This window comes from Aythya ferina (genome assembly GCF_964211825.1).
Source record: "Aythya ferina genome assembly, chromosome: 1".
Classification (NCBI taxonomy): domain Eukaryota; kingdom Metazoa; phylum Chordata; class Aves; order Anseriformes; family Anatidae; genus Aythya; species Aythya ferina.
Window position 1 is genome coordinate 23,946,952 of NC_140296.1, and position 15,404 is coordinate 23,962,355.

Genomic DNA, 15,404 nt, shown 5'->3' on the forward strand with positions numbered 1-15,404 from the left:
GCATGGTCTGAAATAATAAGACAATTAGTTGGCTTTTTAACGGAATTTACTTATGCATTTATGCAGGAATGTAAAAGTTCATGATAAGACATTTACTTTTGCAAGCTTTCTTCAGAAACTTCAAATATTAAAAATTATATTACAGCAAGAAGTGTTTAATATTCTTGGTTTAAACTTCTATGCTCTGATTTTTTAGACCTGTGGAGCAAGGTTTCTCTTCTTTTTGCATCTTCTGCAGCAGTGGAAAGAGTGGTTACCTTTATACCACTAAATGAAAGACAGACCAATTCCTGATTTTTTGGTCAAGCAGCATCACCTGGCTCATGCCCATGCTATCTGAGACCTGTCCTCTCTCCAATAAGCATGCTTCATGTTGGGCTAACTGGAGCCAGGCAGTCTGGCCAGGAGCTTGTGGACAACATGGATAACCCACACTAAAATACTGGCTGAAAGGAAGCAGATAGTAAGGAAGGGGACAGCAAATCTGGAGAAAAAAAACACGGGGCACAATGTGTGCTGGGGGGCTGCAGAAGCAGCAGCTCCCTTGTACAGAAGTTGTGGATGAGCAAAACCTGTGCTACCATCCTACCTTTCGGACAGTAAAAGCTGTGCCGTAGCCTTCGGGGAAATGTCTTTCCTTTATGAGAGGGTATTTTCCTGCAAATGTGATTTCAGGAAGGAAACTGAGAAATCTCACCCCCAAATTGGCAGATTTGGGAGTGGAATGCTGGCTGGGGGGGTAGTTCATAAAAAGAATAAGGGCAAGAATTAAATCCAGGGATCATACATTTACGTATTGTTTTTTTCCTGTACTCCTCAACCACTCAAATGACAGAGATTCAGAAATAAGCACGGCACAACTGATAAAACAAACAAACCATGAGAAACACCAGTGACACACTGAGGATAAAAAAGTCCGATACCCTTTAGGCTGTTAGGACTGAATGAGAGAGACAATAACAAATAGCATACAAATTTTGCTTCCAAATCCTGCAACCTTTGCTCATACAAACAGACCTTCCTCCAGCCACAATCCTATTAAAAGAGAGCACTATGATTGCCAAAGGCCTGTAATATCTAGCTCATTAAAACAATACTGGTTGACATTATTAGGATTTATTATTTTGCTCCTTTAGTGCAGACAAAGATTCATCCGAGTACAGTGCAGAGCTGAGTCCTTCTTTGGCACTTTGAGTGGAAAGCAAAATGCCTGGTATGCTCCAGCAAGGCAGCTTGCACGCTTGGCAGATGGTATTTACTTAAGACATACTGCACAGCCCATATTTTAAACTAAGTTATGTCTCTGAGTTCACCTAACTTATCACAAAGACAAAAACTTGTGTTCGTCTGTGGGTGGATGTTAGTCAACCCCCCCTGTAATCTGACGTGTTACAGAGTGATTTTCTTCTCCCGGCAGAATTAACCTCCTCAGCCCAGTTATAGATCAGAGGCGAGAAGCCACAACATGTTTCCATCCTGAGTCATGCACATGCTTCTCAGCTAAGCCACAAGGCTCCCAAGTTCTCTGAATCATGCCGGCTGCTCTCCCGCAGTTTCTAAATACTGCAGCTCAAGGTGCTCCAGCCCTCCTGTCCCGCCGGTACGGGATGGTGTGCAGTCAGCGGTGTGATGGTTTGCCCTGGTAAGCTCAGCTGACCTGGTGAACTGAACCTCAGATGGGAAACTCATAAGAGGTTTTTAAGCAAAAGCATACACACGAGAATTTTACGAGGCATGAAGATGAGGGTTTACTGACTTGCCCACATTCAAGTACCCGCTTAATAAGAATAAAGAAGAAATGACACAACTAGCATACACTGGATCAGGCCCACAGGCCATATAACTCAGTATTCTGCCCTTAAATAAATAAAGCAGCTATTACAAAGTGGAACAAACCCAAATACGGACAATCGTTTAAAACCAAACTACAAGGGAGATGTTTTTTTAATCCCTCCAATTAGTGGCTTAGGCTCTAATCTAAATAAACAGTATGTCCTATAGGAAACAGCTCATATAATTGTTTAAGTGCAACTAAAATTCTGAGAATAGTGTACGATACAAGATAAAAACAATGACTATGGCTAAGATACTATCGATGACTTCATGGTATTAGCATTTGAACCAAATGAAAACAAAAAAGCCCATTAGTATCTATTACCTAGAGAGGAAAATAGTATCTGTCTGGAGCTTAAAAATGCTGATTTTTTAAATTAACACTTACAGTGCTCTGTATTTTCAGGGATTTATGTATAAATAAAGACATAAGAGCATCCCAGTACAAAAAATTCAAATTCTCTTAAATAATCTATTTTTGTGAGTATTTTACTTCTGTTATGTAGCATTTTATATACCCCAGTGACTTATCACATCTAAATTTAAACCAACAAAATACCCCAGTTATTAGTACACTGTTGTTTCATTTATCAAGCATACATCTTGCACTTAATGGATTAAATGTCTTTTACCATTCATACCTCTAATTACACAACAGGGTTAATTTGAAAATTAAAAATCTCCTCAGTGATCAATACAGGAGACAGACAGCACAATTACAGCTGCTCGTTTCACCACGAGCAATTTCAAAACAAAAATGTCTCAAGTTAGATTTCACCTTGGCTGAAATCCGGCTTTCAGTGAAATCAAGAGCAAAAGTCCTCCAACTCAAAAGACAAGCCAAGGTTTCCTTCTCTGCTTAAACTGCCTGTGTCAGCACAGCCTGCCTGGCTACCCCATGGCTGTAAGAGTTGTACCACACTGAGCCACTGAAGGGCTGAGGTTGGCAGGGCCCCTGGAGGCCCCTGGTTCCCCCCTGCCCAAGCAGGGACACCCAGAGCAGGCTGCCCAGGCCCACGTCCAGGCGGCTTTTGGAGCTCCCCAAGGAGGAGACCCCACAGCCTCTCTGGGCAGCCTGTGCCAGGGCTCCGTCACCCGCCCAGCACAGCAGTGCTGCCTGGTGCTCAGAGGGAGCCTCCTGGGTGCCCGGCTGTGCCCATGGCCTCCTGTCCTGGCACTGGGCACCACTGAGCAGAGCCTGGCTCCGGCCTCTCTGCACCCTCCCTTCAGGGGTTTAGGGACATGGAGGAGATCCCCCTGAGCCTCCTCTTCTCCAGGCTGAGCAGCCCCAGCTCTCTCAGCCTCACAGCAGAGATGCTCCGGCCCCTTCACCATCTTGGTGGCCCTCCGTTGGACTCCCTCCGGTGTGCCCAGCCCTCTCCAGTACTGCAGGGCCCAGAAGAGGATTCAGCACTCCAAGTGCAGCCTCACCAGTGCTGAGCAGTGGTGAGGGATCACCTCTCTCAACCTTCTGGCACACTTTGCCTAATGCAGCCCAGGCCAGTGTTAGCCTTCCCTGTGGTTAGAACACACTGCTGGCTCATGCTCAACTTAGGACCCCAGGTCCTTTTTTGCAGAGCTCCTTTCCAGCTGGGCAAGGCCAAAAGGAACCATTATCATCGCTTAGTCTGCTCACCTGTATCCCACAGGCCACAGGATTTTAGCCAGTAATTGGTGCATTAAGCTGATTGTTTCTGCCTCAGCAAGTGCTTGAGCTTTCAATCTGTTCTAACTTTGGCATTACTTGACAATTTTGAACCTCTTTACCAGGTGGTGGCTCCAGGGAAGGTTTCTCTGCCTTTCCTTTTCAAATGTCCTGTTTTCCATGAAGTAAAACCTTGCAAAACTTCAATTAGGTGGACTGTAATCTTCCTCACTACTATTTATGTATGTATTTTTATAAACACACCTCAGGGTACTTTGACTTTATAAATACACCTCAGGAAGTTTACATTTTTATGCAAAAGTGGCAGCACAAATACTTCAACCATTTCAGAGTACTAGTTTAGAGAGAAAGAAAAAAAAAGATGTTTTTAAAGAAATCCTACAACTTCATTGAAAAATTCAAGTTTCCTCACATTTTGGGATGAGAACCTGAGGAAACAGAGCATGTAACAAAGGAAATTTAATGGTGAAGAAGCTTCATGCAATGTAGGGCCTCAGTTTTTAATAGAATTTCACATACTGTAAAAAAAAAAAAAAAAAAAAAGAGTAAAAAAAAAAGTTTCACAGACTTCATCAAGACTTGATGTTGTTCCACTGACCCAAATACTGCATGTGCTGTGAGTTCATGCCCACCCCACATGCTTGTCTGACTGGAGAGAGTGATGGGCCATGCCCCAGCTAAGGTCTGCAATGCATCTCAGGAGCTGAGGATCCTTCTCCTTGTAGCTCAGGCCACCCCAGCCCCAGAAACATCCCCTCCTGCCTTCTGCTGGGTCTTGCTGCACCTCTGATGCACAGCTCATACAGAAAAACTACAAATAGCTCCTGCTGCTAGTTAGCCCACAAACTCAAGGGGCTGGAGGTCACTATCATAGGTCATCATTATCATCAAGTTGAGTCCTGTAGGCTCACCTTTTGCTTTCTTAGGTTCAGACAATTAGGTTAGAAGATGTATAGGTAAAGTGGCCAGCATCCAGAATGTGGGGAAAGGTGTAGTCCGGTTTGCCTGAATAACTGTATTTTGGCCTCTTTGTGTCTTTGAACAAAACCATAGTCTTTAATTACACAATCATATCCTGCTTCCAACCTCCAGTGACGGACAGGTTCTCTCTACTTGTACACATATCCAGAATGAGATCCTTTTTTTTTAAATGCAGATTACAACTGCACCGTATTCACTTGCATCATTTCCAGGTTCTCCTTCTGAGCACTGTATGGCAGTATATTACAGCTGTCTATTGCTGCTATTTGGTTTGGTTTACGTTGACAGATGAGATTTAAAGTCACCTGAAACACACGTCACTCACATCCCTCTGTAACACCTTCCGCAAACTGGAAGCTACTCATGCTTAGAAAAGACAAAAAAATAAACACAATGAATTAATTCCAGAGTGAAGAATATAGACAGAAAAATGCATTTGTTTCTCTAACACTCCCTCAAACCAGGCAGGTGACATACAATAACAGTAATCACAGAAGTTCAAAACTGAACTTACAAGAGTATAAAACATCTGCTGAATGTTGAATGGAGAGTTTGCCTTGAAAAGTTGTAACACGCTTTGAGATTGTTCCATCAAAAGATCCTCTTAAACAGCTCTTGCCCGTGGACATGAACTGAGGCAAATCACAGAGCATTACTCACTGTGGTCAGGAATTTATTCACTAAGAACAAGAATTCATCCTATTTTTTCTTCATATTATTTTCTTTCTGAAAGTGCAGTCTAAAAACCAAATCTTTCTGTAGATATAAACATGAATCTTTAACAGCAATGCCTAGCTGTGCTGGGGAAGAATGTGGCTCCATTCACCTTGACTTATGTTCTACTTGGGCTGCACAACCACTGCTTTCAATTTAAAATTTTCAGTAATTCTTCATTGCTTTTCACCTACAACTACTTTTTATATTTTCTGTTCTATCCTGTATTTAGCCATGTACTCTGAAAGAAATAACAACTTTGTGACTCACGTAATATAAATTCTTGAAAGTCACCACCTTATTTATTTAAAGAGCACATGAGTAATCATTAATGAATTCTCATACAGTTACTGCCTACACTGTTTGAATAAATACCTCAGACCAAACGTGCTACACCCTGTTCCTTTACGCTGAGGCATGTGTCCCCTTCAGCATGGAAACTAACGGGCTTAGGGGGGGAAAGGGAATCATCAAAAGATCACATTTTGAAAATACCTATTTAATATCAGACAGATAATTGCTGCTCACATTCACAGGCCACCACATAATTCTGCCTCAAGGAGTCGGTGTGAACACAAACCAAATATTTAGGACTTTCAAAGTATGATCTGATTAAAATAACAGTCTAGTTCGTTTCATTTCCCTTATGGTGGTTTTCTTTTTAGAAATGATTAAATAACATAATTCCTATAATGATTCATTTTGTTTATTTTTAACTAACACCAAAGGAAAATACAAAGGAAAGCTTCTTCGGCAAAAGTGTTTTTAAAGGAGGAAGAAAAGCTGTATTGCACAATATGATAGAGTAATTCAGCACCGTTTGGAATAGTATATGCCACTGGTGACAGAAAAGCTAGAAGTGCATGCAACACTTGGTATTACTCTGCATTAGTGAAGCAGGTTCAGATCCCAGGCTGGAAGCTCTGAGTGCTCTATCCGTTGCTTAGTAAATCACTCCTTTCAGTAAGGAAAATTACCCCTGTTGTAAGAACTTCAGTGTTTACTATTGTGGCTGCCTCCGGTTTGAAATCTAGTAACCGAAAAATATCCGCACAAGAAGCAGAGAGCAGGTATTCAAACAAGCCCCAAGGCAGCTTAGCACTTAAACATGTGGCAGCTCTCCTTCCAGCAAAGCAATTAAGCATGCAAGACTCATCATTCCAGTGATGTTAAAATGAAGACTGGATGTTTTTCTAAACATATGCTCTAGTTCAAGCAGTGACTAGACAGGGGAGGTGCTAACGCAAGAACAAGGGGAGTGGGGTTCAAATACATTCTCTTAGTGGCTTCTTCTTGCCTTAAAAATGTGTGGACCAGTGATATATGAAAGCAGGGAGCCTGAAGAATGATTTACACACACTCTACTGAATGGGGACACTGGAGGCTGGGTTTGGTTTTCATCTTGTATCTCCTGATTTAGTTTTCAATATATTCTTGGTAAATTGCTCTCTGGCACTCCGTTACCAACTAATCATGCTTCCAGGCTGATACCACAGTCCATGTTGAGGTCCTCTCTCTGCCTACATCACATTTACTACTACTTCCATTTACTTAGGGATGACAGCATCACTGCATGCAACATGAACACCACCTGCCCTGGCCTGGTGGCAGCCACAGAGGGTTGACCTGCTGGCCCAGGGAGGCCTCGTGAAGGTCTTGTCAGTGCCTTGGGCGGATCTAGGATTTCTTCCAGAGTGTAAATGGGAAATTTCAGGTTGAGTTATACTAGTTACACTTAGGTTTATTTTATTTATTTATTTTTTGTATTGCTAACACGGGTATTTATTTTAAATTTGTTATTCATTACTTGGAGCACTTCAGGAAAAATGTATACCTCACCTGTGATTTTCTACTAGGCCTGTATGATCCTATATTCAGGCACCTAACACGCACATCAGCACCTACTTGCACATTCAGTATCATTATTACTAATGAACTGACACATAACCAACAGTGGACTCTGTCCCCAGCTTTCTATCAGTAAAAGAAGTGTATTCTTAGCAAGCCTAAATACCTAAATTTCTTTTGCGTCACGTTGGTACATGCTGAACTGCAATGTATCATATCATCAAGGCACTATCCAAGTATTATTTCCTACAGCCTGGCACGGGACGTAATGGAAAGCTGTGGCAGAGCAGCAGACTCACCACATACCAAGGACCTGTGCAACAAACTGCAGACAGAAAAGTTACAATGCAGAAATTCCTATCTGTCCCAGCCTCTCGAGCCATGGCAGTATTTATTGCCTTCATTTCCAATGCTAACTACAGGATTCCAGTATCTCTGCCATGGCACGACGTAGCCAAGGCTGCTTTATGAAATGACCTGATTTTCAGAGTATGTGTATGTCATACTTTGACTGCTGCCTCAACTGCAGCCTTTCACATCGGTCACAGGTTTTGTGAAGATCTGCATGGTGGAACAACTCCTGTATAGCCCGCGACATACAAGGTCCAGGAGGGAAAGCTGTGCAGCACATGACAGGCAAAGGAGGCGCATTGAACAGTTTCATCAGTAGCTGGTGCTCGAAAATGAAGTTGGCTCTAACACCGTGCCTAAAACACTTCCAAATAAATCTGAGGAGAAATGAATTACCCTTCCTTTCCATTCAGCCCCAGCTGTACACTGGGTACACAGCATGACATAATATCCTTCCTGAAATCAGAGCTGCAGAGAGGACCAGTATCCTTCACACAGGACCAGTTCCTGAGATCGCGCTGCAAACAACTGCGTTTTCCTAATTGCCACAGAAACTATCTCCTTCATCTTTTTTAAAAGCTGGCCAAAGAAGTAAGTATTGTTTTCTTTATAAACACAATAGAGGTTTCATCACTACGTCCCTGTACTTCTGTGAGAGTTTGACAGCCACACATACACAGAATATTACTTGAAAGCAACACACAGGAATAGCCACTCTGCTTAACTGCTGCTGTTCAGAAGCTCTCACCAATTTATTTACTATTTTCTAGATAGAGACAGTGAATGATGTGAACTCTGTGACTGTCCGTAGTTAGCAGAATCAAAGACCTTTTTGTAAACTGACAAGAAAATGACTGAGAAATTGTTATCTTCAGGATTTTATTTGTTTGATGGCAAATATGTGGCATATTCTTTTCTGTATGCTGGACCACATCTATCTGGGAAACTGGCGTTATTCAAACAGGATGCTACTATTCACTGATTTGTTTTTTAAGCTGGAAAAAAACTAGTTCAGTTGGCTTTTATTTTTTATACTTGCTTTAAACATTCTGAAGATAATTTCAATTGCATGTACAGGCCAGAGGATTTGTCTTGAGGCCAACCTGCATTTAGCTTCAGCCCTGTAGACACTCCGAGAAAATCAATACGTCTGCAGTGACTGCCTAGATAAATGCATAAGCAATCAGAGAAAGCCAAGTCAGCCATTATTCTCAGGGACATGTGACAAGTTTCCCAGCACTCTGACAGCTACACATGCTTGTTTGCAGAGAGGGTTAGCCCCGCTGGCAGCTTCCAGCCGCCCTGGGGTTGTGCTTTGTTTTTACCTGGCTGATCACCTATTTGTTCTCTGTGCGTTACAGGCAGCTTTCACCTGCAGCACTCGGAGCAGAGGTACCGGTGCCAGTAGCTGCCGTGCCGGTCGGAAAAGACGAACTTCAGCACTAAAACTCCTGCATAGTTTATGATTAAAAGATTATATAGTTAAATAGCTAAACAGGCACTAGCAGTTGTCTCTCGGTTCTCCGTGCCTACGTGCATAGGTGCAATGTGCAGAAAGAGCGAGTTGTGAATGACTGTTCCAAACTCCGACCCAAACCGGATTAGTGCAGAACAGGGAGGAAAAAGGGGCTGGAATTTGAGGGATGAAAACATCTTCGATTACGAAAGCGGGGACCTGCCACGGCAGCCGGCTAGGGAGGGCTCCTGCCAGACACTCACCTTGCTGAATCTTCGTCAGGAGCTGGTGACGTGCGAGAATCCTGCTCGTCCTGTAGGGAGGGCGCCTCGCCGTCTGGTCAAATCGCAAGTACATCTCCTGGCCCTCGGGTGACACCGAGTTGAGATAGTAACAGCCTGTGCCTGATGTCCTGGGCACCTGCTTAAACATCTCTGCTCCTTTAAAATCCCTCCTTCGGTCTCCCCGTGTGGCTACTCCAGATTATAATCAGGGTAATGAAAGGAGGGAGGCAACCAGCCCTAGGGAGCTGAAAAGAGCAAGCGCTTTAAAAGAAAAAGGAGTGCCAAAAGCTACAACTCAGGATTCCTGCTTCTCCCACATGATCTGCAAGGGCCAATCGCTCCGAGAGCAGCCGGTGGAAGTGCGGCGTGCTGGAGAGGGACAGAAAGTCAGCCCAGCACTCACAGCCCCACGCCGTCCCGCAGGCTACGACGTGCTTCTGCACTTACGAAGCATGGGAGAGCTGCGCGGGGCAGCTTCGGAAACCAAATTAAGAAAGGCTCCAGGCATCTGGGAATACCTCTTTTAGCCTGCAGAGCTCCTTGTTATGCAGGGCTGGGGAAAACCTTTTCCTCCTCCACGCCACGCAGCTGTCGAGTCATCTCCTGAGATGATGCCCTCGCTCCTTTTCTAAAAATCATACCGGTGTTTGCCAAGGGAAAGTCAGCTTAGGGCTGGGCTGTCTGAGTCCCCAAAACCACACAGTACAGCGAGCACTGGAACAAATGAAGCCCTTCCGATGAAAAAAAAAAGAAACACAAAACTCACCAAAACAACAGGAAGCCCTTAGCAGCAGGCACTCGGTGTTAGTAAACAAACCCAAAACTCGTAGTATCAGTGTTACTGAGAACCAGCTCCAGCCAGGAAGAAGGGAAAAAAGAGCGAGAGATGCTCGCTTCTTCTGGTTCCTCAGTGTGATGTCTTTTGTTTTTGAACAGACAGAGGGGCATCTGTTTTTTATTCAGTCTTACATATCAACCACCGAGTTTGCAAAACATGACATTTCTTTACTTAATCAAATATAAGCAGAGCGTTGCAATTTTTATCAACATACAGGGAGCCAATCTGCTTAAAAATATACACAGTAACGCTGAAAATGCCCTACTAGTATGCCTGTTGATTAATTTTCCATTACATTTCAAAATACCAGCATCTTGGCTCCGTACACACCTACCCTGAGCTGATTTCTAATGGGGCCGGGATCTTGCCAGGGTGCCTCGTGATGGGAGACGGTGTCTGAAATGAGCACCACCAGCACACGGGAAGCCAGTTTGCAGCCCTGGGGATGGATTTCACAGATCTGCCCATGATGACACTGCCCATACCTTGCTGTGAGAGCCGCAAGAAGTCACGGCATCCCTTCTTCCTACAGCCCAGACAGGGCAGGGCCCTGGGGTGGCACAGCCGGGACGTGCCCGCAGGCAGGGAGCAGTCAGGCGCTTCTCAGCAGCTGCTGGAGCAACCCGTGAGCCACCCCCTGCACCTTGCTAGGGCAAACATCACCCCCACCCTATTGGGAAGCAGAGAGGACAGTTGTTTCATTCCCAATTATTTATTAAAACGTTGCTCTGTGCAAAAAAAAAAAAATAAAAAAAAAACTTAGGGCAGGGTTTTGCTGAGATGAAATTTGCTTTCATTGCGCGTTATGGATTTTGTTCCTAATAGACACGGGGCTTTCGCTGTGCAATAAAATGGGGAACTATAATTGCAGGTGCTAGACATTTAAAATGAATGCCCTAGACAGAAAGCCTCCAGGACCTGTTATTACCGTCCACTGCCGCCTCCCAGTCCTGTGTCTTGCTGTCTTCTGCTCCAGATGTGGCTGCGCAGTCAGGGGGGACGCCTTCAAACTCGAGACAACATCATATACATCGGGGTGTGGGTCTGCACCCCAAACAGGACACGGCTGGGAGTGGGAATCGCCCATCTCATCCCCGCTGCTGTGTGCAGGGCAGAGAGGCAGGAGAGCTGCTCGGGGGCAAGCAGAGGGAGCCTGGGGGGCAAGGGGAAGGGTGCTCACCATTCCCACCCAGCTCACTGCACCCTGGGGAAAGTCAGCCTGTCAGCCACTCCTCCGCTGTCTTTTGAAGAGTAAATATCCCAGGGACTCCTGAATGTCAATGATATGCACGGTGTTTATCCAAAGAGACTTTGTCACTATGCAGGGAAATTCTTATTTGATTCATCTACAGCCCTCTGATCTAATTCTACTTATAAAACGCTATTGCTAGTGGAAGAAGCGATTATTAACATTTCATAGCACACTATTTAAATTTTCATAGGGATTTCTTTTTTCTCCTGGAAAATGCACAGACTTTTCTTCAGCTAATGGGATTCCGCATTGTTCCTTACAGTACTTCTAGAGACTCATAACCAGTTTAACAGAAATGTAATGCTTCAAAAGGCAGACCAAAGGAAAAAAAAAAAAAAAAGCCAGAGCAAGAGCCTAAGTACAGTACTGACTGGGGAACAATTGCAGCAAAGGCTGAGCCCTCAACAAGCCTGGCTATATGGTATATTAGAGAGCAATGCACCGGCCCTAGTGCCTCACTCCCATGTAGGCATTGGAAGTAAAGGGGCACCTCCGAGCTGCCCTCCTGGCTCCCTGAGCAGCACTTCTCAGCCCTCACAAAGGGCAGAATTAGAAGCAAGGTGATGAATTTCCCCTCCTTCCTGCACACCAGGGTCAAAACCCCGATGTCAGAGCTGCAGGGCTGCTGCAGGCACCGCGCTGCCTCCTCTGGGGCTGAATTCTTTGGCTGCAGTCCAGCACTTGCATAGTAGTCAAATAAAACAAGAAGCAACAAGAGCTAGCTGCTCTCACAGCGCCCATTTGAAAGCTCCTGTGCTTCAGTTTGTGCACGGCGGAGGAAAGAAGCAGTCCTCCTTTCATTTAAAATGACCGTCTCCTTGTTCGGTGACTGTCCTGTCACTCCCTGTTTATTTTCAGAAATGCGTTAAGTAAGTCATTCATGTGAGAAAACACCTCTGGCCACCAACCTTTGGGACGAAAAGGACTACAGAAGCATAAGCTCTTAAGAGTTATATAAGAGAGCTAATTAATATTTCAGTTTCCGTTTACTGTCTGCTGCTGGAATACTTAGCAGAGCAGCACCAAACTTCATGCACCTCTCCGAAGAGCACTCAGAAATGAAAGCATCCTCACACGCTCTACCGAGGCTGGAGGGGACCTGGAGCACACGCATGAAATCGCTGCCGGCCACAACAGCGAGGCCCCTGGGATGGGAACTTGGTCCCCGAGTTCCTGTGTCACGGCTGATCCATGGGAATGAAGATTTCTTCAGAAAAATAAAAAATAAGAATGTTCTTAGCTAAATCAGAACGTCTACAATACAGCAACTGTGTGTCACTGTTAGATGTGTAACAGAATAAACACAAATGTGATGAATCCTGAGATGTTCCGGAAGATCAGGAAGCTTTACTTAAAGGCTTATGAACACAGCACAGCATTATGGAAACCTGCACTGTGTTTAAGTAGAAATGGCAGAGCTCAGGGATGTGTACTCTTTGGTGTATGCTTTCATAGGCAGAATGCAACACTTGATTTTCTGCTCATCGATTTGTTTTTTGGTCCTCTGCCTCTTTCTCTCACTGAAATTGCATTTGGTGTGATGGCAAAAGGGTAGAAACTATTTGCAGGAAAACCTGCCCCAGGCCTACTCATATATACCAAAGTATTGCAGGCGGCCCTTGAGATCTGCTTCCACTGGGAGTGGGGTACCCTTACGGGATGGAGAGGAGTGCAGTGTGCCCTAGAAACACTGAATCACATCTGGTACTGAACAACTGACTTACACCCAGCTTTTCTGAGCAAAATGACAGTGCAGGTTTCTGTATCAGTTTCCACCCTGGCCTTAGATTATTGCTCACGTGGACATGAGGCAACTGGAGTGAGGTTCATAGAGATGAACGGCACTTTCCCCCTTGTACCCACAGCCACACAACAGGACCACTTACTCATTATAGTGCATCTCTCCTTATGAACTGTGAGACCATGATGTCCAACACCACGTGGAGTTTCTCGGGCTTGGATTTAACCTGCCGTTCTCACACAGTAATCAGTCGCTTGATCTCGCTGCCGAGACCCATTTCCCTTTTATTGTTAGTTACACTTATCTGCTTATAGCACATCTAAAATTAAATGGCAGCATGATGGCTTCTCTTCATCTGAGTGCTATGAGAACAACACCGCTTCCCAGCCCTGCAGTGGCACAGGTGTTATTCCCATTAATGACACGCAGTTATAGGAAGCCATCCAAAATCAAGGATTTGCTGTTAACTTGTTGATTTCTGAACTCTCTTCTATAGTTCTGCAGGTAGGAGAATATTTCAGTTGCTGGGTTTTGGCTAAAACTCAAATATCCGACACAATTTCTTCCCTATGCCTGCACTTCCAGATGCCTGCACAGCAGCTAAGGCATTAACACCAGGCAATTCCTCCTTTCTCAAACCAAGGACGAGAAAAAAGTCATACATGGGGAGCCCAAAGCTATGTTTATGATGAGACTTTCTCTTCTCTCACATGTTTTGAACCCTGTCTCTTAGACCGGGACATTTAAAAGCACAACTTCACCGCCTGAATGTTTTAAAAAAATGTTTTGTGGCATTTGTTTGCGTGCTGGGATTACTCCAGCCTGCAGCCAGAGGTCTCGGCAGTGCTCCGGACGCCTTCCCGGGGCTCTGCAGCACACAGGGGCTGCCAGCAACTGGACTGGGGCAAAAGGAAAATAGTTCAGGCCAGATTTCAACATCGCTGGGAAGCAGGATGGAAAGAGCTCATAACAGCAGAGCATTGCAACAGAGAGCTGCCTAATTGGAAAGCCTGATACCAAAGTGTTTTGGAGGCAAGGCAGCTGCTATGCGAACTGCCTGATAGCGGGTTTTAAAAAATGAGCACTAAGCAAGCCTGTTCCTTATGCGTGAAAGGCAGGCTTACAGACAGCCCTGATAAACTTCAAATCAGGAAAAGAGGCTTCTGAATAGTATATTACATCCTCTTCGTAAGCTCTAGCGCCCCAGCTCCAGCACCAGAGGATTACACATTTGCATTTTAAGACCCACATGTTCAGGGGACAGTCCCAGTATAAAACATACCTCCTGATTACAAAAGCATTTGTGGCCTCGCCAAACCACCGAAGGCAGCTCCAATACAAGCTGAGGATTAGAAATTATATGCAAGCTTTGCACAACAGGAATGTGTTCGTGGGTACAAGGGATGCCAAGGAGAAAAGAGTGGCAACCGCCCCATCCACCACCAAAGCTGGTTTGCAGCAATAAAGACACACGTAAAAAGCTGAGATGAGGGTCATAGCAGAAAAGCTGAGGCAATTCCTCACATCAGTACCGCCTTAGAGGAGCTCAGGGATGTCAGATAATAAACTGAAAGGTAACAAATCCACGGGATGGAGTAGGCTGCACCACAGTCCTAAGGGAGCTCGGATACAAAATGGCCGCCCAGTCACCTGTGAGGTCTGGCCCATGGCTTAGGATCACCTCCCAACAGAGACATGGAAAGTAGCAATATGATTTTCCAAAAGGGCCTCACAGGGGAATTTAAGGAACCAAATTCAGTAGTCTATGGAGGGAGAGCTGGAAGAAACTGGGAAAAATCAGGATGTTTTCTAGCAGTAAGTCATGCCCAAAACCTGTTAAGAGATTTTGAAAGGCTCCACCAAGACCCACAACCAAGAGATCATAAACAAGCTCAGCCATCAGGTACAGAAGGAAAAGGCCACTTGCAGCTTAATGACAGGAAACAAAGGTGGCCATAAATATTCCACTGTCATAGTGGTGCAAGGGAGCCAGCAGACTGCCCCTGAGACAAGGAGGGGAACCTGTGCCATCCACCATCCACACAGGATTTATTTCTCAAGGGGACTGAGTAGTGAGGTGGCAAAATGCAGAATGTAGAGATGATGCCAAATTAGCCTGGAAGTCAAAACAGAAACACTGGAAACATTGATGGTTCTTATGATATTGATCGAGAAGGCATTAAAATTGTGGCTTTTAAGTGTTGATAAATGTACTGGGGAAAAACCACCCTACAGGTACACAGTGCACTGTGCACAATGATGGGATTTAACGGATCTGTTATCACCGAGGAAATAGATCTTGGACAGGTTTATGAAAATCCAATACAAGTGTTCAGCAGGAAACAAAAAAGCAAAGAGGATTTAAAAATTTTTAGAAGTAATTGAGAGAAAAACAACAAACATCATTATAGTATTATGGTATTAAGGTCTGCCCCCCCCC

The 15,404-nt window shown here is 44.6% G+C and overlaps 1 protein-coding gene across 8 annotated transcripts in view; it reads right to left on the reverse strand.

Moving 5' to 3' along the window:
* STARD13 (StAR related lipid transfer domain containing 13) overlaps positions 1-15,404 on the reverse strand; it is a 294,723-nt gene that overhangs the window by 114,323 nt on the left and 164,996 nt on the right. Inside the window, exon 1 of one of the 8 annotated variants that reach the window (XM_084506710.1) lies at positions 9,113-9,759. The exons of the other annotated variants lie outside the window; for them this stretch is intronic. Coding sequence (XP_084362836.1) covers positions 9,113-9,281 — 169 coding nt within the window. The 5' untranslated portion in view covers positions 9,282-9,759. Of the gene's footprint in view, positions 1-9,112; positions 9,760-15,404 lie in introns of those variants that run through there. 8 annotated transcript variants of the gene reach the window in all.